The 24,833-nt window shown below is 37.7% G+C and overlaps 1 protein-coding gene and 1 pseudogene across 1 annotated transcript in view; both read left to right on the top strand.

Annotated features, from left to right (window-relative positions):
* The first annotated feature begins 13,611 nt into the window (after window positions 1–13,611).
* The window catches only part of Cers3 (ceramide synthase 3), a 78,693-nt gene continuing 67,471 nt past the window's right edge, over window positions 13,612–24,833 (top strand). Inside the window, exon 1 of the mRNA XM_076848850.2 lies at window positions 13,612–13,784. Within this exon, the coding sequence (XP_076704965.1) occupies window positions 13,612–13,784 (173 nt within the window). The remainder of the gene's footprint in view (window positions 13,785–24,833) is intronic.
* On the top strand, window positions 21,257–24,070 carry LOC143394260 (heat shock protein HSP 90-alpha-like; annotated as a pseudogene).

Below are 24,833 nucleotides of genomic sequence, written 5' to 3'. Positions count from 1 at the left end.
TTCTATCCATATTACCAGTCTAAGGAAATTTCCTGGCACACTTACCTCCCTCCATTCTGAGCAGGGCTTTGGCTGTTTCTGTCCAGTTGCTGAGGAGGGCAGAGATGAAGAAACTTTAGAAAGGAGAACATTTTGGGGGAATTATCTCATGTAACTTCATGTCTTTAGACTTCCAGACTCTAAAGTCAGTTTATAGGTAGATCTTAAGAGCCTACCTTCTAATGCCTTTGAATTTTCTTGGAAATTATTAAGATACAAGATTCCAAATAGTTAGCTATTCACATGTGTAAAAATGCTGTGATAAACTTTCATGAAAATAACCAATTTGCCTTATTCAAATAAGTTATTAACCTCCACACCCCGCCAGCAATGGGGATTGAACCCAGGCAGCTCTACCACTGAGCTATGCCCCCAGCCCTTTTTTGCTTTTTATTTTGAGACAAGTTCTCACTAAATTGCTCAAGCTGGCTTGGAACTTGCGATCCTCTTGCCTCAGCCTCCTGAGTAACTGTAATTATGGGCATGTGCCACTGTTTCTGGCCATTAACTTTTTATGTGTGTGTGGTTCTGCGGATTGAATCCAGGGCTGTGTATACACGTGAAGCAAGCACTTTACCAACTGAGCTATATCCCCAGCCCGGCCATTAAATTTTATGTATAAAAACATTTACTTAAAAAAATTAGTCTCTTAAAGGTTTTAATGTGAAATAAATCACATGATTACTTTTCCATCAGAGGAACTGGTTATGTGGAAAAAACACTGGTTTGCTTAAATAAAGCAATTTTAAGAAGCTGGAGTTGTGGCTCAGCAACAGAGTGCTAGTCTAGCAAGTGCGAGGCCTTGGGTTCGATCCTCAGCACCACATAAAAATAAAATAAAGATATAAAGCAATTTTATTTCCTTGAGACTCGGTTTCTTAATGTATAAAAAGTTTGGACTAGATGTTTGGTTTTTGTTAAATTAACTTTTCTTGATTTAAATCATTAAATAAGAAAAAAATTATACATTTTTTAATATTGAATCAACATTAACAGTTATTTTACAAATTCGAACTAGAATTTTAGCTCAATTATTTTTTGATGTTTCTTTCTAGTTTTTGTCTTTTATACATACATATACATATATGTAAAAAATTGCATAACATAATAATACCAGGTGCCATTATATGATCATTCATAAATATAACCTTGAATTTATGTTTTATTTTTTAATATGTCACAATCATTTTTCAGGTTGATAAATTTTATAATTTTTAACATTCTCTTAATGTTATTGCCTGGAATTAATATTTTAAAATGTAAATTGTACTGATTTTTTAAAAAAATGAATATTACTAACATCAAATTTATTTATTAACTGTAGCTTTTATATATTTATTAATATATTAACTATGGTTTTTAAAGGAAAAATTTCATCTGGTTCTATGTATCTTCCTAGGAAGGCCTAATCATTTTAGTGACTCCTAAAATTCACTAATTTCCAAAAGTATGTAATAGCTTTACTATGTCATAGTTAGCACTAAATATTATCTTTAAATAACTTCTTCTAATTTAATTGATGTCAATTACAGAATTTTAGGACCTGAAATTCATTTAATTTCTTTCTTTAGAACAACTTCATGATATTTAATAGCTTTATTCCAATTTATCATTTAGCAGACATGTAATAAAATGGTTTATAAGTATTTATATACAGACTCATCCTAATAACCCTGCAGAGAGGTATGATTGCCAGCTCCATTTGGTGAATAGGGAAACTGAGAGAAGTCAGTTATTCAAGAGCTCATACTAGTTAATTGTCAGGGCTAGACTTTAGTCTCAGGCAACCTGGCTCTGAAGTTCATGTACTTGGCCATGTGTTATTCTCCTCCCATGATATACAAATCCTACAGGGTAGTCTCTGCTTTCATGGATCTTGAAGCCTAGGGAGAGAGTCAGGTCTTAGTAAAGTCAATGTACAAATATAAAATTACAAATTTGATACATTATGAAGAAAAAGAGTGGGGAATGACAGCAGTACCTCATAGGAGTCCTTCATTTAGCTTTGGGGTGTTGGTGGGGAGTGGAGGTCTTAAAAAGCCTGGATGAAGACTTTCTAGACACTAAACTAGAGACTTGTGGGGTCAGGAGGAGAGTGGGGTGAAGATATGTGAGAAGAGTCTGTGGACTTGCTGCAAGGCTAGAGGGACCTCTGGCTTTGTCCTCAAGGGTCAGAATGAAGATCCAGTTGTGGCTGCAAGATCCAAGAGTGAGGAGAGGGGTGACACAGGATGACTGGAGAAGTAGGCAGAGGCACTGTCATCCAGGGCTATCCTACAAGAATCTCAGGAGAGTGTGCAGGGGACAGGGAAGGAGGGAGCTGTCACCAGACAAGTCAAAGTCATTTTGGACAATAGGCCTCTGGAGTAACCTTTGCTGGGCAGAGTTTCTCCTACACACAGTAGCAGTCAGGAACTCTGACTGAAGGAGCTGATGGATAGCAAGCTATAGCAAGGCTTTCTGTGAAGTTTCATTGTATGGCTGAAAGAAAAGAGCAGTAGGGAACAGCTCTGTCGTAATAGGGACGTTGACCCCAGACAGATTCCAGGTGCCTACCTGGCATTTTACGAGGTTACTAGCTTTGCTGGGAAAATATCCCAACTGTGTTTAGTAATATAAAAATTATTGTCTTCATATCACTTTCTAGTGATAGCCGGCTAATGCCGATACATTCTAAGTTTTAGAATAGCAGGAGAAGAAGGGTGAAATTAAATCTTCATGAAACTTCAAGTCATCATTAATCTATAAGCAAATGCTACAGAAAGTATTGGAGGAAAAATGAGATGGCTCCCCCGATCCTGTGGACTTCAGAGGTCTTTTTAACTTTCTCAAGAAACCCTCAGCCTTCTAGTATTAGAGTAAGCACATTAAGATGGCTGGCTTTCCCATTAAGGAAGACTGGGTCCAATCAGGATTGGAATAACCAGGGTATGGCCAGTGAGAAGAACTCTAAAGAATATAAGAATAGCAGATGTAGGAAGCAGGCACAACCCCTGGGATAGTGAGCACCCAAAGAAGAGGCTTTTGAGCCCTGAGACGCAGTCTTTCTGGTACCAGCAGAACTTGCTGGAGGCCAGCCCTCTGGAACTTGCCATAAAGTTGTCCTCTAGGATTCTGGGGAGGGCTGTTTGTTTTCACTGAGGCCCTCAAGTGAGGGATTGGACTCTGCAGGCTGCTGGGGGCACTGGAGCCCTTCATTGTGAGCTTTCCACAACTAGGAACTAAAATGTTTCTCCACTACCCTCTACGGACAAAGCTTTGGAGCCAGTTGGCAACAAGAAAGTATGTAAAAGGATTCAGTACATTTTCCCAGAACAGGCCAAATAGTGAGTTTGTCCCTAAGAGGCATTAAATTGATAACTACCACAAGCTCCATACAAGAAGCCTTATAGGTGGAGCAAATACTTAACTACTTACTCCTCACTAGGCAGAATATTAGTGGAAACCTCGGTCCCTGATAGACTTCTTATAGAAGAGCTCCCCTGATTTATGTTTTACTAAGTTATATATCTTTATATGTAAAGATACATATTCTTGGCACCAGTTCTTTGTGTTGCAAATATTTAAAAGATTTTCTCACAGTCTGCAGCTTGCTGTTTTTATTCTTGTAATAGTATTTTTTTTTTTGATAAGTAAAAGTCTACAGATTTTATAATCTACCTGGAAGCAATACCGTGTATAGTTCTTGCTTATGTCTCCTTTATACCTTTCCCTAAGTATTAATTAGAGTTAAAGTGTATGCTGTTATAACAAAGAGAATTTGTAATTCAATGACTCAGGTAAGACAGAAGTTCATTTCTTTTGTATGGGAGTGTCCAGATACAAATGGGCCAGGACTAATGAGCCAATTGGCTGCATAGATTGCTTCTGCCCTGTCATCTTCATCTCCAGCTATCAAGCAGGAAGAGAAGAACCAGAACCTGCAGCTTGGTCTTTAAGGAGATTACCCACCTCAGTTCTACTCCTATGTCCTGTGGCTTGCCACATCTAGCCACAGGGAGACTGGGAAATGTTGCCTCACATGCAGGGCAGTTATGTGCCCAGGTAAAACTGAGGTGTGGGAGCCCGGTGCGGAGGTGCATGCTTGTAATCCCAGCAGCTTGCGAGGCTGATGCAGGAGGATTGTGAATTCAGAGCCAGCCTCAGCAAAAGCAAGAGGCTAAGCAACTCAGTGAGACTCTATCTTTAAATAAAAAAACAAAATAGGTCTGGGAATGTGGCTTAGTGGTTGAGTGCCCCTGAGTTCAATCCCTGGTGTGGAGGCTGGGGTCTGTAACTCAAAGACAGGATAAATGAATACTTGGGGACATTATGACACCCTTCAATGACATCTTTGAGGTGATACCACGTTTTTGTTACAAATTCTTTGAACTTTTCTTTTTTTAATCTCTGAATCTATTCTGAATTACTTCAGCTTTAAATTGATATAACTGTAAAATTTAGTATGAGAAAATTGCTTAAAATTGTGTTTTAAAATTTAATTTCTCAATAGTAAGTATAGGAGTTTTTTTTTCTTTTCCATTTTCTCCTCAGTTTTCTTACAGCTGCAAGCCCAGGCATTTATAGGATTTTAATTCACTAATTAAGTCACAATAAATATCCTTTGGGGTTAAGTTGTTCTATCATTTTGCATTGTCTCATTCATTTGAAATGGCACAATTTTAGATGCTTTTAGAATTGGAATTTGTAGTTGGCCCTGTTCTTGATACTGTTCACAGGAAGCAAGTAGCTGCTAATGTTTTCCTTTGTCTTATCTTAAACAATAACCAGTATTTTGGGCTGGGTTTGTATAGTTAGTTCCAAAGAAAACACAAACAGACTCGATGTAGATAATCATGTTTACCTGACCCTAGTACCAAGTTTTAAGAATTATTTTAAAGCTAACAAAAATGAAACTGTTTGTAGATAAAGTTAAATGTCATTTTTAAGTATGGTATCACTCCTTATTGTTCCCAAATAGACTCCAGTTATCAGTAAGCCTCCTGTCTATTCATGCATCAAATAGTTATTGTGTGGCCAGCTCTTGGTAGAACATAGTGACTAAGATAGACAAGGTCCTAACTCTAATGGAGCTGAGTTTCTCTTCATCAGAGAACTCTGGGCCAGCTATAACCTACCTAGTCACCTAGTCCCCAAAGCTATCACCCATTCTCACCTCCTCCAGCCATAGTAATACTCAGAGATTGTGAATATTGATTCAAGAATATCTTTCTTTTACTTCATCCCTCAAAAATACATCTTTACTTCATTGTGATTTGCCTCCCACCTTCCTATTCCTTGTTATTGTCTTCTGAGAGAGATTTTCTTCTGTAGAAGTATTTTTTTGTCACTCCTCTATCAAGACCCATATCCTGTAAAAGGCACCTTCAAAGCTGATATGGCACTCACAGAAGGGATTGGATGGATGTCCCCAAAAGCTATCTGATGCCTTAGCCTGACATGGAGTTTTTACTTCCACAGTAGTTGTAGTGTCATATTTTTGAGTAATTTACAAAAAAAGTTGCTTCAAATAGTGATAAATTTGTGGCCTAGATTTTTTTTTCCAAATGGTTTTATTTCTTCAGTCCTGGGGTCAAATTTAATGGTTCGGTCAGAGGAAATGGCTCACCCTATTGGGTTCTATAGCTGTGAGGTCAGATAATAATGAGCCATAAACTCTTGTCTCAGTTAGGTTGTCTTCCTGTGGATTTTTGGCAGCTGGATTTGAAAATGGGTTTTAAAAGTTCTGCAGCAGCTGGGGTTTGGCTCAGTGGTAGAGCACTTGTGTAGCATACATGAGACCCTGGTTCTATCTCCAGTACTGCAATAAAAATAATAAAAAGACTGTTAATTACTGAAACTTCTAAAGCATTAGCAGGTAGGAAAGCACAGCTGGGCTGAGATGCCCCCTCCATTACAAATACTTACCCAGAGTAAGAAAAAAAAACTGCACATACTTTTCTTAAAATATTTCTTATTTTTAAAAAAATAGCTTCAGATTTTTATATCAATTCAATTTTTTTACATCAATAAAAATTGCAGTAATCAGAAAGTGCTCAACAGATGAGAAAAAGGAACTAGGTAGCTGAAAAGGAAAAAAAAATGAAGGAACTGGGAATAACTAAAGAGTAAATAAATACATTTGCTTCCAAGAAAATACCAAGCAGAGATGCTGAAGAGTTTATTTATCTATTTATTTTGAGACAGGGTCTTGCTATGTTGCTCAGACTGTCTTGGCCTCAAGTGTTCTCTGCTTGGTCTTTCCAAATAGCTGGTGCCTGGCTCTAACAGTTTATTTTTCAATTGTCAGAAAAGCCTAGTGGTAAGCCAAATGAATAAAGCTGACAGATGGGCTAAGAGTTTATCATTAGAGTCAGTGAGCTTTTCAGACTGACCAAAAGGTGAAAGTTAGGATCCCTAAATGACAGAAACATTGCATTGCCTCAAATGCTTAGGACATTTTTTGGAGTAGTAATTTGAGGAGCTTTTAAAATCCAGATGTCTCTCCATTTCAATATTTTGTAGTTGTTCTTTCTATCTTGGTATTGGTGAAACATCCCAGTATAAACTTATCATTTTTCTTACTGGATAGGTATGATGTTCTGTCATTAGCAAGCATCTTTTTAAAGCTGTATGAGGGAAGCAAGCAGCCTCTTTTTTTTTTTTTTTAAGTCAGCAGCCTGTTTACATGGGAAAAAGGGAAAGAAAAAATAAAGAAACGACAACAAATCAACCAAACAAACAAGAAACCCAAACATTATTCAGTGGCTGTGAGTGCCACTGTAATATTTGAAACTTAGGCAAAGCAGAGGTAAAAGTGGAAGAGAAAGGAAGAAGGTAAAGGGACAAATGAATGTCCATCGTTTGCAAGATGAGACCAGAGGCTAAATAGAGGAATAGTGGATAATGTCTAATAAGTCTGCCTTCTGGTCCTTGGCTATGCAAGGGAATTCTGCTTCTCTACGTAAGCTTTAGAAGGAAATCTTAAGAACAGGCAACTCTGCTAAATTTAAGGTTTGGACTACTGAATTGGAACTGCCAGTTCTACTAAAGGAGTTTGTGGAAGATACCAGGTGTGTCAGTCAGGGATCTTAGCTGTAGGCAACAGAATCCTCTTATTTCTTAGCATGTTAAACAAAGGACTTTAATGGAGGTGACACAAATGAAGGAGAGCTAGTGTACCAGACAAGGACAACAGTGGAAACCAAAGCAATTCAGAAAGTCAAGAAGCTCAGAAGCAACTATCTTTTCAGCAGTAACAGCAGCAGCCTGGTCAGGATACCATGTGCTGCTGTTGGGTGGCATTAACTTCTCTGAATCCAAAGTCAAGAAAAACATCCAATTTGGGGTGCCTAAGCCCACTATGATGGAAGTGGATAGAGAACTGTGCTTGTGGTTTCATGGTGGGCAGAGCATTGCACCAACTCACACATAGTAGTGATTTTCCCTCTTCTGTGTGGGCGGGGTGCTGAGCTACCTCCAAAGTGGCCTCTCCTATAAATTAGGGTCAGAGAAAGGCGACTATAAAGAATGCCAGAGGTAGTTATGGATTAGCACAGACAGTGGCATTAGGAGCAGTTATCAAGGGATCAAGAGAATGTGTTTTGTTTCCTGGTAATAGATTGAAATGGCATGGAAGATCAGAAGAGAGCACCTGTTCCCTGTCTTTTAACTTCATTTCTCTGTTTAGCCTCTGATCTCATCTTGAGGGGAAAAAACAGGTTGGGGGGAGGAGGTGGTAGAGAGGCTGACTGGAGGGACACAACCTGTATTATTAAAGCCCAAGCCTAGAACTAACATGTTGACTTATGGAGGTCTAGGGGACACTTATTCTATCATCTGGGAGAGCTCATTTTTCAGGGGAGTTTTTGTTTTGTTTTGTGGTGTTAGAGATTGAACCCGGGACCTCATGAATGCTGCTAGGTAAGCACTCTCACCAAACTACAACCCCAGCCCTTGTTTTTGCTTTTTAAGGCATACAATGTTTTCCCCTGCAGAAATACTTTAAAATCTTGCTGAAGTCTGAATCTGAATGTAGTCTTTCTTTCAGTTATTTATTTTGGGGTTTGTAGATACAGGCTTGACTTGGATGAATTTGGGAGGTAAAACTTAAGCCCAGTGAATGAAATAATAGGGAGTTCTAGCATGAAGTTCAGGATGCTACATGGATTTAAAGGGGGGAAAAGGTTAAAAAGTTATAAAGCTGAGAAGAAGGTGTGTTGACATTTTGTTTTCTTTTTGACATGTAATTCACAAACTACACATTATTTAAAGTGTGCAAATCAATGTTTTATCTTCATAGAGTCATGCCACCAATACCACACAATTTTTGAATATTTTCATAACCCCTAAAATAAATGATATACTTTCTCACAAGCTGTTACCAGAGTCCTAGGCCAGAGGCTGGACGCTGGGTCCCAACAAATCAGATCTGGCCACTCACCCCCAATCCAAATGGCAAATGTAGTGGTGAAAAGCCAGTAGGAACTCTAATCAATATGGCTACCTTGGGAAGGCACAACATCTGAGATCAAACATCTCAGCCCTGCTTTTGGGGTACTGACATGAGCTTTAGGTTTAAATAGAGGAAGAATTGGGGCAAAGGATGAGAGGCATGCATAACTGGTCAAATGGAGGTCTGGTTGATTGTTGTATCAGTTCTGATTCTGCAAGGTGGCTCTGGAGAAGTCATTGCCTGAGGGGACAATCTCCACTTCCTGTTCAGGATGCTTACCTCTCACACCTGTGATCCTGGAAGAGAACAGCAACTGGGGGGGGGGGGGGCTGAACTAGAGGTTGAGCCAGGACAGAGTTATGCAAGTTCATGCCAGTTTTTCCTTGTGCTTGCACATTGCCCTTTTATGTTCTAATCATGATACATCACATGTCTGGCTAGCGTCTTCAATCTCCATCCAGGGTGGTGTGCATCTTACTGTTGTAATGAGGCTAGGGTCGTTTCTCACTCACCAAAGTCTTTAATGCACACGCTCCATACAGGAATGTTTCCTCCAGATATCTTGTGATTGTCCTGCAGGTTTGCTTTTTCATTAGCCAATCAGGAAACTGCAGATAAGAACAAGGCAGGGAGGTAACACAGAGTGGGTTGCTCAGGAGTTGTTTCTGTGTTCCCATGATTTATGGGCATTTCTCTTTTGAAATTGGGTGTTCTCTGTGTATCCCTAAATTCCTGGCTCATCATGAGTTGATTGTTCTTGCTTGGAGGGGAGTCTCTTCCTGGGTTGATTTGCCTTCAAGGTTCTGCTGTTGCTGAAAGGTGTAGGGCAATGGCTGGAGATATATAGGTGTACATCACTCTTCGAGTGTGCATTATAAAAGCTGCAAGTTGAATGTCTCTGGGTCATGGGAGAAAACATATCTCTGAAGAAAGGTACAAGGAGTTCCCAGAGAGAAGAGGACCTTGACTCAGGACCAGTGGAATTCTTGGCAATATGTGACAGAAAAATACAGCACAAGCCAAAGGGATAGACAGGTTTATTTAGGAAAGTAGATACATATTCAAAGATTGGGACAGAAATGCCTTTAGGGTAAGCAAGGAATACACACTCAAAGGCAAATGTGGGCTCTCTGTAGAGGAAGACACAGCAATCCCTTGGTGTTAATATTTATAGATGACTGGTGCTAGGGGCTGGATTTGAAATGAACCCAGGGTAGAATTATATAATTCCTGGTAGTTTTACCTGTGCTGTGCACTGCCCTCATGTTGCAAGGATTTGGGTCAAGGATGCAGTTCAAGGGTATGGACCAAGGGCATGTTGCTCAGGAGTGGCAATTGTTTGTGGGTGCTTTCTGCACTTCAGTGGTTTACAGGCACTTCCTTTGAGACTCAGTATCTTTTCCTTAATTCCCAAATTCCTATCCTGCAAATCTAGAAAATACTCCAATATTCCAATTCCTGCAAATCTAGAAAATACTCTTATCTTGGTTTTCTTAAGCTTTGAAGGTGTGGATTACCAGCTTTAGATAAACAAATGATTCATCAAGATATGCCAATGTATAAAATTGAGTGGAAATATGATCCAAACATTAAGGTAATAAAGGAGACAGATACAAAATGAAGGTAGCGATGCCAAGCTTTATCCTGCTTTTAGTTACCCATTGGGTATCTGCAGGTCCAAATGAAGAGTCAGTGTTTCTACTAAAAGCAGCTTCTAATTCTATTATAAAGTCACCTCCCATTCCCTTCCAATCACACCCCTCTCACCCATCCCCAGGAATATCTAATCTACTTCTAATCTACTTTCTATCTTTATGGATTTTCCTATTCTAAACATTTCACATACAACATATTATACAATCTATAGCCTTTTGTTTCTGGACTCTCTCTTTCTTGAATGGTACCAGGGATGGAACTCAGGGGGCACTTAACCACTGAGCCACATCCCCAGCTCTTTTTATTTTGAGATATGGTCTCACTAAGTTGCTTAGGGCCTCACCAAATTTCTGAGGCTGACTTTGCACTTGCAATCCTCCTGCCTCAGCCTCCCCGGCCACTGTGATGACAGGCATGTGCCACGGTGCCCAGCTTGTTGGCAGCATAAAATTTTCAAGAATAATACAACTTGTAACATTAATCCTTTCAATTTTCTTGAGTAGTACTAGCAATAGAATTGCTAGGTCATATAGTAACTGTGTATTTAATATCTCCAGGAACTGCCGGGTAGTTTTCCACAGGAGCAGCAGCACCATTTTACATTCCTATCAGCAGTGTCTGAGTGTTCCAGTTTCTGCATATCCCACCAACACTTGTTATCTTTTCATTACAACCTCTAGTGGGTGTGAAGGGTGTCTTTGGGTGCAGTCTTGATTTGCATTTCTCCTGTGACTAGTAATGCTGAGCATTCCTCCTTGTGCTTATTGGCCATTTGTGTATCCTTTTTGGTGAAATGTCAGTTCAGATCCTTTGCCTACTTTTAAATTGGTACTTGTCTCTTTATTATTGATTTGTAAGGATTATGTATTTTAAATACAAATGCCTTATCAGTTGTGTGCTTTTCAACTATTTCCTCTCATCATGTGGGTTGTCTTTTTATTTTCTTGATGATGTTCATTGAAATGAAAAAGTTTCAATTTTGATGGCATGATCTATTTTTTCATTTGTTGCTTAGGTTTTTGTGTCATATGGAAGAATGCTTTGGCTAAGCCAAGATTTATTCGAATAAATCGCTGAGATTTATTCCTGTATTTTTCTTCTAAGATATTTATAACTTAAGACTTTATATTTAGGTCTTGCTTCATTTCTAGTTAATTTTTGTGTATGATGTAAAAAAAGGAGTTCTTAACACTCTCAAAGCTGCAATAATTGATGTTTGGTGACAGCACATGAGGGAAGAGTGAATAATTTATTTATTGATTTATTCTCGGTTTGAACTACATTTTCCAGGGGGCTGTCCTCAACTTTTGTCTTCTTTCTGTCTCCTTTTAAATGTCTTTTGGCTGTTGTGTGTTACAGTTATAATGGCTTTTAACACATCTTGATTCACTGTTTGCACATATTTATAGTGGTAACCCCTACATAAGCATTATAAGCCAAGATCAAAATGATCACAGCCTAAACAATGAGATTAAAACTTCGAAGGGATATTGTGAATTTTATATCTGGTCTTCAACCCCATTTCCTGGCATATTCCTAAAATATCTTGGAGTCTCTGAATTGTTAGTATCTTTTTGTATGCTAATGAGTTCACTGAGGGCAGCCTCAGGATGGGATGGGCCCAGGAAAGAGCCCACCCCCCACAACCTTCAGGGAAGGTGGAGAGTGATGGTTAAATCCATCACTAGAGGCCAGTGATCTACTCCTTCATGCCTATGTAATGAAGCCTCCATAAAACCTCCGAAAGGATGGGGTTTGGAGAGCCTCCAGACACTGAATATGTGGAACTTTCTGGAGGGTGGTACATCCAGACAGGGCATGGAAGCTCTGCATACCTTCCCATTGCCCTGCCCAAAGCATCTAGATCAGCATCCTTGATAATAAACCAGGAAATGTACATATGTGTTTCCTGAGTCCTGTGAGCCTCTCTGGCAAATTAATGGAACCCAAGGAGGGGGTTGTGGGAATCACCAGGTATAGCCAGTTGCCAGAAGCACACATAAAACACCCTGGGCTTTCAGGTTGGCATCTACAGTAGGGGCAGGATGACAGTCTTGGGACTGAGTTCTCAAGCTATGAGGTCTGACATTATCTTCAGGTAGGTAATTTCAAAATAGAATTTAATTGGAGGACAACCAGTAAGGCCCACTGCTGCAGAGCTGCTTGCTTGCTGGTAGGAGAAACGTCTCTGCCTTCTGGGGTCACAGAAGTCTTCTGTGTTGACTGTTTTGGTGTGAGAACAGAGGAAAACCGCAATTTTTTTCTACAGAATCTAATTCTATGTTGTTCTGTACTTGATCATAGTTCTTTCTCTTAAGCATTCTACTCCCTCATTCCTAGTTTTCATACTTTTCTTGGTTTATTTCCTCTTCTTATTCAAGATATCTCAAGGACCATGTGTTTCAGTTATCTTTCCATGACATGGCCTGGCCGGGTTCAGTGCCCACCATCTTCTTCCTGTAGCACCCTGGGTTACCCTTGTAAATACTTTTTTTATTGTACCTTAAAAAACGTATGTTGTAGTCGCCTGTTAATGTCTGTCTTGCTTACAAGGCTTTTCAGTTCTCAAGGCAGGAACCTTGTCTTATTCATCTTTGTGACCTCAGTGCCTAGCACAGTGCTTCATAAGTAATAGTCTCCATAAATAGTTGATGACATGTGCTAATTTGAATTCCTTGTAATATTTCTTCTAGGAAATTTTTTAGGGTATAAGTGAAGACTTATACATACTTGGAGCTTTCAGGTGCTTGACTTTTGGCATTTGAAGTCATAGAAAATCTAAAATTAAAAAAAATTTAATATCTTAGGTGCATATAACAGGAAAATACATAACCATAATATTTACATGTGTGCTACTCAAAGTGACTAAGTATGTTAAACTTCCATGCCATAGCCAAATTGTTCTGTGAGTATTAAAAGATTAATTCTTGTATAATACAATGAGGGGTCATGAAGCCCATTAAGTAATAATAATCCAGGCTGGGTACAGTGGGGCACACCTATAAATCTAGAGACTGAGGAGGCTGAAGAGGCTGAGGCAGGAGGATTGCAAGTTGGAGACCAGCCTGGCAACTTAGTGAAACTCTGTCTCAAAATAAAAAATAGGGGCTAGAGTGTAGCTCAGAGGCAGAGCGCTTGCCTAGCATGTGTGAGGCACTGGGTTCAATCCTTAGCACTAAATAAAAATGAAACAAATAAAATAAAGGCATGCTGTCCATCTACAACTACAAAAAATAAAAAAAAATTAAAATTAAAGGGCTAGTGATGTAGCTCAGTGATAAAGTGCCCCTGGATAGAGATTCCCAGTACTGTGATGATGATGATGATGATATTGATGATGATAATGATAATGATATAGTAGTAGTATTCCATTTTTGCTTTATTTTCAAAATTAGTCTGATTTGGATATGTTGAGTGAAGGTGCTCAATGTTGTCTTAAGTGTTGATTTGGCAGTCTAATGTATTCCTTTTACTTGTGCAGAATGTTTCAGACATTTAAGGAATGGTTCTGGCTGGAACGGTTCTGGCTTCCTCCAACGATACAGTGGTCAGATCTTGAAGATCATGATGGACTCGTCTTTGTCAAACCTTCTCATTTGTATATGACAATTCCATATGCTTTTCTTTTGCTGATCATCAGACATTTCTTTGAAAAGTAAGTAGCACTTGTGTCTTCCCTTCATTCCTCTTCCTTGCTCCAACCCTAGATAATAAAGTCTTAGATTTGGTGTGGTCCTTAATGAATTTCTTATTTGGAGATTGCCACTTATGGGCTAAAGACTCTGAGAGGGAGTTTGTGCCGTCAGGTACACACCAAACAAAACTTAGAGGCTGACCAAGAAAAACTGAGGAATGTGGATACCGCTGTGTGAGATCAAGATAGGTTAAGAGTGAATGGATGTGATCATTACACATTGTAAGCATGTATGGAAATATCACATTGAGTCCCATTGATTTATACAATTAATACGTGTTAATAGTAATACTAATAAAAGATTAAAGATCACAGAGTTTATTAATGTCAATGACATGGGAACCCAGTTTATCTTCCACTGAGTGGGGATTTCTGACAATACATGTACTTTCCCAGAGAGACAAGGTAAGAACAGTCTGTGACTCAGAGATGAGCTGTCATTGTAAAATGCCAGTAAAATAACAGAAATGGCTTATTAAAGACTAAACCACATATTGCCTCATAGTATCACTTATTTTAAAGATTTATTTAAAGATTTTATAGCTGCACTTCATCTCAAATTATAAGGAAATCAAAGAAAAAAATCAATTTACTTTCTCAGAAAGTAGTAATCTTTTTCTTTTTGTTGATTTAATTTAACTAGATATTTCTTCTAAATTTTTTTCTTAAGAGAGAGAATTTTTAATATTTATTTTTCAGTTTTTGGTGGACACAACATCTTTATTTTATTTTTATGTGGTGCTGGGAATCGAACCCAGTACCCCATGCATGCCAGGCAAGCGTGTTACCACTTGAGCCACATCCCCAGTCCTCTTCTAAACCTTTAATTAAACTTGTACTTGTGTTCTGATAAGAAGAGATAAATGTCCATTTCTAATCTCTGTAGTTGTCTCTGTTTCAAAAAACTGTTATTAGTACATTAATTTATTTGCAACAAAAATAATACTTGTATCTCAAGAGCTAAAGAAACCTAAGACAAACTCTGATAGTGATCTTGTTGTCTGAGATTAACTAAAATATAGATCATATGTTATAACCATTTGTAGGGTCCTTATCTTGAGAATTAGTTTGACCAACTCTATTTCATAGACTTGCCAAATGCTTTTTTTTTTTTTCCAAATACAACTTCACTTTGGTCAATGGCTTGCTGTTGCTATTGGAAGAGAAAGCCCCTGAGCTGAGTACCCTTGGCAGAGCACATTTGAAATGTACTTCCTTTTTAGCTGTTAATTCTACTTTTTGCACACATAGTTGGATTTGTCAAAAAATGTATAAATAAAGTAGCATTTGCCACTGGGCTTAAAATAGAGAATTACTCTTTACTAATCTGAAATACTTGTTTTGATTTGTTTTTTCTTGCATGTATCTGGTGATCTTTGAATTTGGCAATTGGAGTCTATTACTTATCTCCATCCCAGATTTTCCTACTTTTCAGTGGGCAGCTTCATTTTTTAGAGTTTGATATGGACAGTGAGCCAGAAAATTATTTTGGTTGCTAAAACAGCACAGCTGTGGAGGACCAACTTGTTATGTTTTGGTCTTGGCTACTCCAAGAACAATCAGGAAGAAATTCCTAGGACCATTGTTTTTTCTTCTCAAGGGATTAAGAGTAATTTGTATCTTCTTTTCTATCTCCTTGTGAATTTAACTTCTAATAACTCACCATTAGCTTTTTCCATTCTGTGACATTACAGAAAATTATGTGCCATTCCACCAATCCCATATATCCCTTTTAGTGCAATAGAAGGAAGAAACATTTAACGTGGGAGAGAGAGACCTCACATTCTAAAGTATAAGTACATTTGTTTCAAACTTCTATTATCATTTATAACAGATTAAGTCATTTACATCATAAATACAATATTGCTTACGCCTTGCATTTGACAGAACTTATAGTTTAAGAGGTATAAAAAATCATAAGTGATGATCTCAGTCTTCAGGTGAGAAAGTGAGAAAAGAGTAGCTTGTTGGGGCTCGCACAGGTAAGTAAGGAGTACATCTAGGACCAGAACTCACAGCTACTATACCAGGTTTAGGTTGGTGTTGGCTTTGGTTTTCTGTTTTCCTACTTCTTGGACTTTCACAATGAAATACTACAGATAGCAGAAGAGAATAAATGAATATCTTTGGGGAACAAAGAAGACATATTTTAAATAGATGACTGCAAAAAAATGTGAAATTTTCTGAACTGTCTTAAATTTATAAGTTTGACATTGTTTCAGCATATTCTATTATATATTTGTCACAAGAAATCTTCTTTTGTCCTAGACTATACTTCCTAAATCTTCTCACTGTTTGAAGTGACCAGGGGTTTTGATATGGCTGGCTCATTTTTGTCCTTTATTCCTAGCCAAGAGCCATTTAATATCAAGAAATAATATTCCTTCCCAGAAAAGTAAAAGTGGAGAGACAGAACTGGTAAGAAAGGAACAACAACAACAACAACAACAAAAATTAGATAACTTGAAAAGGACTGACATTTGTTTTGTATTTAGGATTTCCTTTTTTTGCAAGTTTTAGTTTTTGGCATATATATATATATATATATATATATATATATATATATATATTTTGTCAAGACTAGTAGTTTCCAACGACTTGTCTTCTATGCATTATTTTATGTGTTCAAAGTGTGATTTAAAGATCTGAACTACTGAGAGTTCAACACTTAGAGGATAAACCCATTGTCTCTGAGTAAATTATGGCCCTGTAAGTCCAAGCAGAGGTGAGAAGGTCAAAGGTCACCTTTTTCTTGTACTTGATTGTGTAAGATATAGATTGCCCACCTCTACTATTTTCACTCAGCACTATAAGGTCATGATGGGACAGAATGTCCTTCATTCTTTAAAGAAGAATAGGGGAAGTGGAGTAAGTCATCTATAGTAATTTATAGGAACATAAGAATAGTTGTTACTGGCTGTGTAAAATGGAAATAGTATCAAAATTGGCACATTAGAATCGAGTGCTATCTGAGACCTGCATTGCTTCAGATATTTTGTTTTCATATATGGAACTCTGGACAACCCTGCTCATAGAGCCTCTGAATACTTAGGGACTGGAGTCGATCTTATGCCAATAGGCTACTTTATCTGTTTATGGAAGTATTTAAATTTGCATACTTAATATTTGCCTAGTGCTGCCTTTCTTTTATTCTATAAAAGAATATTGAAAATAAAGGGAGAAATCTTGGATTGCTAAGCTTTTGGCTGCTGAAAGACTAGTGTTAGACAAAGAGGGGCTGACTGATGTCGGAATGGGGTATCTTTACAGTCTCAGTTCTGCAATACTACAGAACTTAAGGGACTCATTTCCTGCTAAATAACCTAAGTTGGAATCATTTACATGAAAGAAGTATACCACTCGTTTTCCTTACTCTGGCTTTTATCCTACCATATCAATAAAATGAAAGTTTAGGCAAGTTAATCTCTGAATTCCCTACTAGAGCTAAGACTTAAAATTTCCCTTTTAGCATAAGTTCAGCTTATCTAGTAGTTACTATGTGCTTCATTCTTCTCTCCCTTTTTGAAACAGATATTTAATCAAGTACCTGTTCTTATTTATCTATACTAATGTAAGGTGATTGATTTTCTTCTTTCTCTCTCTCTCTCTCTCTCTCTATTTATTTATTTATTTTGGTACTGGGGATTGAACCCACAGCACTTTATCACTGAGCCACATCCCCAGACCTTTTTATTTTTTATTTTGGGTCAGGATCTTGCTAAATTATCTAGGGCCTCACTAAATTGCTAAGGCTGGCTCTGTACTGTGTTCCTCCTGCCTCAGCCTCCTCAGCACTGGGATTGTAAGTATGTGCCACCACACTTGGCAGATGACTGATTTTCTATATTTATTTGAAAAGAAAGGCTAGAACTGAATTAGATTACTGTATTTATATACTTTCTCTGTTCTATTAAAAATGCTATTTCTCTCCTTAAGACTGATAAAGAGGACCACATTTCTCTTTCTTGTTTAAACTGATGATTTTATATATCTTTGTTTCTCATATCAGTATTATAGCTTGTTATACTTATCTCTCAAATGATCTTCTAGAAAGAAATCTCTACTTCATTTGGCTTTGAAATTGGTTTCATTCCCTGATGGCGTAAATTTAATTCTGTCCCTCCAAATTTCTTCATTTCTAATATCTGAAGAGAGAGCACTGAGTCAGTATGATTGAGAACACTACCATATGAAACCATTCATATTTGTTATTTTACTAGTAAAAACAATGGGTGTTTTCACCAATAAAAAATTTTAACTAATAGATTGGAAAAATGAGCCAATTTTATTATTTTTCCAAAATCCTGTCAAATAAATTTTTTGAGATTTAGTTAATTTTAAGGATATCTTAGTTTCTCTGAGTTGATTTTTTTTGGAGGGGGGCACTTTTATGCCAAAGGGGAGTTAATTAACAATATTCTGCAAATATCAGAGGCATAACACTGACATTTCTCTGAATAAGAGTTCTTTTGACTGATTTAAATTGCTTTTTTCTTAATTGCCTTTTTATTTCATTCCATACTCCCATTCTCCCTGCTGTGTTCCAATGCATCTGATGGTCCTTTATTTGTGTGACCAAGGAAAACATGTGCTTTACATGCATGTGTGGTTAGTTGACATAAATGAAATGGCACTAAGACCTTATTCTTTTGTTAAAAATTCAGCACAGTGTTTTATACTCTATCCACATTTCTGTGTACATCTGGTGCATAATTAGCTTGTTTTTATATGTCTCTGAAATTCATGGGCCATTTCCAAAGGACCTTAGTCCATCTGGAAGTTGAACAGATTTATACACTTTATCCCATTATCTTATGAGATTTTTTTCATTCAACTCCCATGGATATTAAAAAATGAATAAAGGGCTAAATGATCATTCCTAACTTAAATGTCTTGAATTTAATTAAACACAGAAACTCTCCTAAATAAGTACTAGAAAAGAATAGACCCAGTAGAAACTAAACTTTTATCAGAACTGAAGGAATAGAGATATCCCATTATTTTATATCAGCTTTATCAAGGTTTTATTCACATATAGTTCATCCAAAATTTGGTGAATTTTGACCAATAAATACAATCATGCAGCCATCACCATGATTATGGTGTAGATTTCCATCAGCCTAAAACTTCCCTTTACCTCTTATTCAGTTAATCCCCTACTATACCCTGATAATCACTGATATGCTTTCTGTCGCTGTAATTTTGCCTTTTATAAGATTTCCTATAAAGGGAATCAGAGAGATTATAGTTGTTTGTATCTGACTTCTTCCATTTAACATAATGCTTTTGGGATATTTTTCATGTTGTCGTATCAATGATTCCTTGTTATTGTTGACTAGCTTCAACATATGGATGTACCATTCTATAATTTATTTATGCTTTAATTAATTGATATCAATTTGTGTTTAGACTTTGGGGGCTATCACAAATGAAGCTGTTTAGAACATCTAAGTATAAGAATAGGCTTAGCTAGGGACTGGGGTTGTAGTTCAGTGGTAGAGCACTTGCCTAGGACGCGTGAGGCACTAGGCCTCAGCACCACATAAAAATAAATAAATTCAATAAAGGCATTGTGTCCATCTACAACTAAAAATAAAAAGAAAGAAGATAAGCTTATATATATGCATTTGTTTCTCTTAAGAAAAAGCTAAAAATGTTTGTTCTTTAAAAGACACTACGAGTGTGTTTCCATACCTTGGGTTATTTGTCAACAATAACAAGGAATGAGCTACAAATAAGTGCTATGGCATGGATGAACTGCCAAGCAATGAAAGAAGCCTGACACAAGTGGTCATATATTATATGATTTCACTTATACCAAATATCCAGAAAAGGTAAAGCTCTAAGGATATAAAATAAATAAGTGGTTTCCGAGGGAGGTTCAAGAAGAAACAAGGAACAGTAAACATGCATGAGGGATCATATTGGGGTGATGGGAATACTCTAAAAATGATTCATGGTAATGTATAATTTAGTAAATTTACTATAAAGTCATTAATTTATATACTTGAAAGGGTTTAATTATATGATATATAAGAATGCCTTAATAATTATTATTTAACTATTTATTTTTCATGATACTGGGAATTGAACCCAGGTTCTCATGCATGCTAGGCAAGCACTCTGCCTCTGAGCTATATTCCATGTCCTTTTTATTTTTGGTTGAGGCAAAGTCTCACTAAGTTTTCCAGGCTGACCTCAAACTTGTGATCCTCATACTTCAGCTTCCCAAATAACTGGGATTACAGTATGCATCACCATGCCTGGATAATAATTATTTTTTTTTTAGAAAAAGACAATGTAAATAGAATGTAAAGGCAAGCCACAGATGGGGAGAAATTGTATGTAAAACATATATCTTATAAAGGACTTAATTTCAGTATATATGAAGAAATCTTATAACTCAATAATTGTATCTTGATTTTAAATATGGGCAAAAGATTTGAGCAAATACTTCATTAAAAAAACCAATGAGGGGAACAGAACAGAGTTGGAGCTCCTTCAAAGCATCTTACTAGGGAATTTTCACTATCTGACCTGCCTGGTAGCTCCCTGGATGACACTTCTAAGAAGGCTGTCTCTATTAGACCTGACTCAGAGTTCACCCAGTGAAAAGGCTTTTTCTTTGGGGATGTTTATCTAAAATAATCTGTGGCAATTGATTAGTTTCATACCTTTGTGACACAATTGATAATAATCAGAGCAAATTATAGTCTAGTGAAAAAGCTTAACACGAAAAGCTGAGAAATGAAGTGTCCATAAGGGACAGCGATATTTTGACAATCCAGAAGGCCACTTTTAAGTGTTATGATTTGGACATGCCCATGACTTGGGGAAAACCTGGGAAAGCCCTAACTCTCACCTCTGAATGACCTTTAGGTTCTGTGTAAATAGTGAGCATAGGCTAGGGCATAGTTATATGCCCTGCTGAATGCTGAAGGTGTGCCCCAACACGCACACCGCCACTTAATGTTTCTAGGCATTAAGGAAATCTCTGTCTTATCATTAACTGACTCCTAAGCTAGCCTAATTGAGACTTCAGTGTCCACACATGACAAAGAATACAGAGTTCACAGTTTAGTTTTTAAAAAGTAACTAAACAACAGCAAATAAAAATAAACAATCAAAAAATTCTGAGAAGGGAGGGCAGTCTGATTTCCAGAGTAGTGACTTTACATTATTTAACATCCAATTTCCGACAAAACCTTAGGAGTCACATGAGGAAATAAAAAATTTATTTATTTATGTCCTACACATAGAAATGTAGTGTCCCTGAGAAAGTCTACATGTTGGACTTATTAGACAAAGACTTTAAATCAGCTATTTTAAACATGTTCAAAATTTTAGAAAAAAACATACTTAAGAATTAAAGGAGAATTGCTTCAGTGTCCTGGTGTTACTATACCGTGGAGCTCATGACATCACCAGCCTAGATGCCGGAGAAGACCCAGACCCAAGACCAGCATGTGGAGGAGGAGGAGGAGGTGGAGACCTTTGCCTTCAAATAGAGATTGCTCAGTTGATATCATTGATCATCAACACTTTCTACTCAAACAAAGAGATCTATCTTCCTGTGGGAGCTGATTTCCAAAGCCTCAGACACCCTGGACAAAATCAGATATGAAACCTTGACCAATCCCAGTAAGATAGACTCTGGGAAGGAGCTGCACATTAATCTCATTCTAGACAAACAAGACCAACCCCTCATGATCATGGATACTGGAATTGGAATGATCAAGACTGACTTGATCAATAACTTTGGTACTATCATCAAGTTTGGGACCAAAGCATTCATGGAGGCTTTACAGGCTGGCGCAGACATCTCCATGATTGGACAGTTTGGTGTCAGTTTTTATTCTGCATATTTGGTTGCCGAGAAAGTGACTGTGATCACCAAATATAAAGATGATGAGCAGTATCCCTGGGATTCCCATCGGAGGAGGCTCCTTCACTCTCAGGGCTGAGACAGGGGAACCAGTGGGTCATGGGACAAAGGTTACCCCGCAACTGAAAGAAGACCAAACTCAGTACTTGGAGGAGAGAAGAATAAGAGAGATTGTGAAGAAGCAGTCCCAGCTTATTGGCTATCCCCATTACTCTCTTTGCGGAGAAGGAACGTGATGAAGAAGTCGGTGATGATGAGGCTGAAGAATAGAAGATACAGAGGAGGAAAAGAAAAAGAAGAAATGGAGCCTGATGACAAACCTAAAGATGAAGATGTTGGTTCTGATGAAGAAGAAGAATAGAAGGATGGTGACAAGAAGAAGAATAAAAAGATTAAGGAGAAGTACATTGATCATGAAGAACTCAACAAAACAAAACCTGTTTGGACAGAAATCCTGACAATATCACTAATGAAGAGTATGAAAGTTTGACCAATTGGGGAGATCACTTGGCAGTGAAGCATTTTTCCATTGAAGGACAGTTGGAATTCAGAGCTCTTCTTTTTGTCCCAAGATGTGTTCCTTTTGACCTCTTTGAAAACAGAAAGAAAAAGAACAACTGAAAGGCGAGTGACTCACCTGAGACTGAGATTCAAACAAGAGATTTTATTGAGGGGCTGCCCAAAAGGGAAGAAAAGGAGAGGCAGAGAGCAGAGAGAGGAGAGGAGGTGAGCAGAGAGAAAGCAGAAAGGAGAGAAAGAAGAGGAAGAGGGCAGAGAGCGGGAACTTGCAAGCTTCAGCTTAAGAAGGGTTGCATAGGTGAGATAGCAGGTGCTGATTGATAGGGAGACTCAGGAACAGCCAGACAACACTGTGTCCCATGGGGATTGGTCAAGAAAACTTTTGAATTTGGCGCTCTTGGGCTTGGCGCCCTTCAGAGAGGAGGGGGAGGGGGAGGGAATTCCGATGGAAACTTAACCTCAGTGGGGAGTCTCTCACACACCCAAAAACAACATTAAGTTGTGTGTATGCAGGGTTTTCATCATGGATAACTGTGAGACGCTAATCCCTGAATATCTGAACTTCATTAAAGGAGTGGTGGATTCCAAGGATCTTCCTGTAAATATTTTCCATGAAATGTAGCAACAGAGCCAAATTTTCAAAGTCATCAGAAAGAATTTGGTTAAAAAATGCTTAGTACTGTTCATTGAACTGGCAGAAGATAAAGAGAAGTACAAAAGATCCTATGATCTTGTTGGGGTTGTGGCTCAGTGGTAGACTGCTTGCTTAGCATATTTGAGGCACAGGGTCCCCAGCACCACAGAAAGAAAGAAAGAAAGAAAGAAAGAAAGAAAGAAAGGAAGGAAGGAAGGAAGGAAGGAAGGAAGGAAGGAAGGAAGGAAGGAAGGAAGGGAGGAAGACTAAATAAACAAAATAAAGGTATTGTATCCATCTACAACTAAAAATATTTTAAAAATTCTGTGAGCAGTTTTCTAAAAATGTAAAGCTTGGAATACATGAAGACTCTCAAAATTGATAGAAGTATTCAGAGCTGTTATGATACTACACATCTGCTTCTGGGGATGAGATAGTTTCTCTCAAGGACTATTGCATCAGAATGAAGGAAAACCAGAAACACATCTACTATATCACAGGTGAGACCAGGGACTAGGTAGCTAACTCTATCTTTGTGGAGCATTTTCAGAAACATAGTTTGGAAGTGATCTATATGATCAAGCCCATCTATGTGTACTGTGTTCAACAGCTGAACGAATTTAAGGGGAAGATTTTAGTGTCCATCACAAAAGAGGGCTTAGAGCTTCCAGAGGATGAAAAAGAGAAGAAGAAACAGGAAGAGAAAAAGACAAAGTTTGAAAACCTCTGCAAGTTCATGAAGAACATCTTGGAGAAAAAGGTTGAAAAAGTGGTGTGTCAAACTGATTGGTTACCTCCCACGCTGTATCATCATAAGCATGTATAGCTAGACAGCAAACATGGAAAGAATCATGAAAGCTCATGCTCTGAGAGACAACTTTACAGTGGGCTACATGGCAGCGAAGAAACATCTGGAGATAAACCCTGACCACTCTATCATTGAGACCTTAAGGCAAAAGGCAGAGGCTGATAAGAATAAGTCTGTGAGAGATCTGGTCATCTTGCTGTATAAAACTGCACTCCTGTCTTCTGGTTTCAGTTTGGAAGATCCCAAGACCCATGCTAACAGGATCTACAGGATGATCAAACTTGGTCTAGGTATTGATGAGGGTGACCCCACTGCTGATGACACCAGAGCTGCTGTAAAATGGAAGAGATGCTGCCTTGGAAGGAGACGATGACACATGGCGCATGGAAGAAGTAGACTAAGCTTCTGAAGAACCACTCATACATGTGTCCCCTACTTCACCTTCATTCCTGATGTTTTCAAGGATTTTTTTTGTTCTTTGTTTTTATTAACATTTATCAAACAGTCTGTATGGCACAACAATAACTACTTGAGGGAAGATAAGATTTCTTTATACTTTTAAGTGATACTGTGATGCTTTAGGCACTAATGCAGAGCTAGTAATGCTTTTTCTAGTTTCACATTGGCTTATTTTTTAACAGGTTGAGATGTTTGTTCTAAAACATGTAACCTATCATTAACTTTGTGGGCTAAAGTGTTCACTACCAACTTGTATCCCTAGTAGACCAGACCAAATCTTTTGTTCCTAAAGTGCTCCAAGATAGACCTCTATGTTTAAAAGAAAAATATTTGTTAAAATGGCTTGAGTTTCATCTCGTTAGATTCCACTTTTTAAACTTTCTATGCCATTGTGCATGTACTAGTGCTCTAGAACCAGGTATGTTAAACTGAAACAACTGGCTGGCCTCTTCAGGGCTTGCTTTCCAAATAAAATTATTGAGAGGAACAAAACTTAACCCTCCCTAGGAGTATTACAAAGAGTTCAATCAGAAAGTCAGTAAGGCTTGTGAATGGAAATGTTTAGTACCCAAGTCAATATTCTGCTTTAAAGAGTAATAAATGCAGATGAGTTAAAAAGGAACTAAATGAAAGTGTGAGAACAATGTGTTATCAAATCAACAATGTCAGTAAAGTAATAAAAATATAAATTATAACAAAGAATCA

Source organism: Callospermophilus lateralis, chromosome 3 (genome assembly GCF_048772815.1).
Source record: "Callospermophilus lateralis isolate mCalLat2 chromosome 3, mCalLat2.hap1, whole genome shotgun sequence".
Classification (NCBI taxonomy): Eukaryota; Metazoa; Chordata; class Mammalia; order Rodentia; family Sciuridae; genus Callospermophilus; species Callospermophilus lateralis.
Note: the sequence above shows the minus strand (reverse complement) of the source record. Positions and strands in the feature narration are given on the sequence as shown.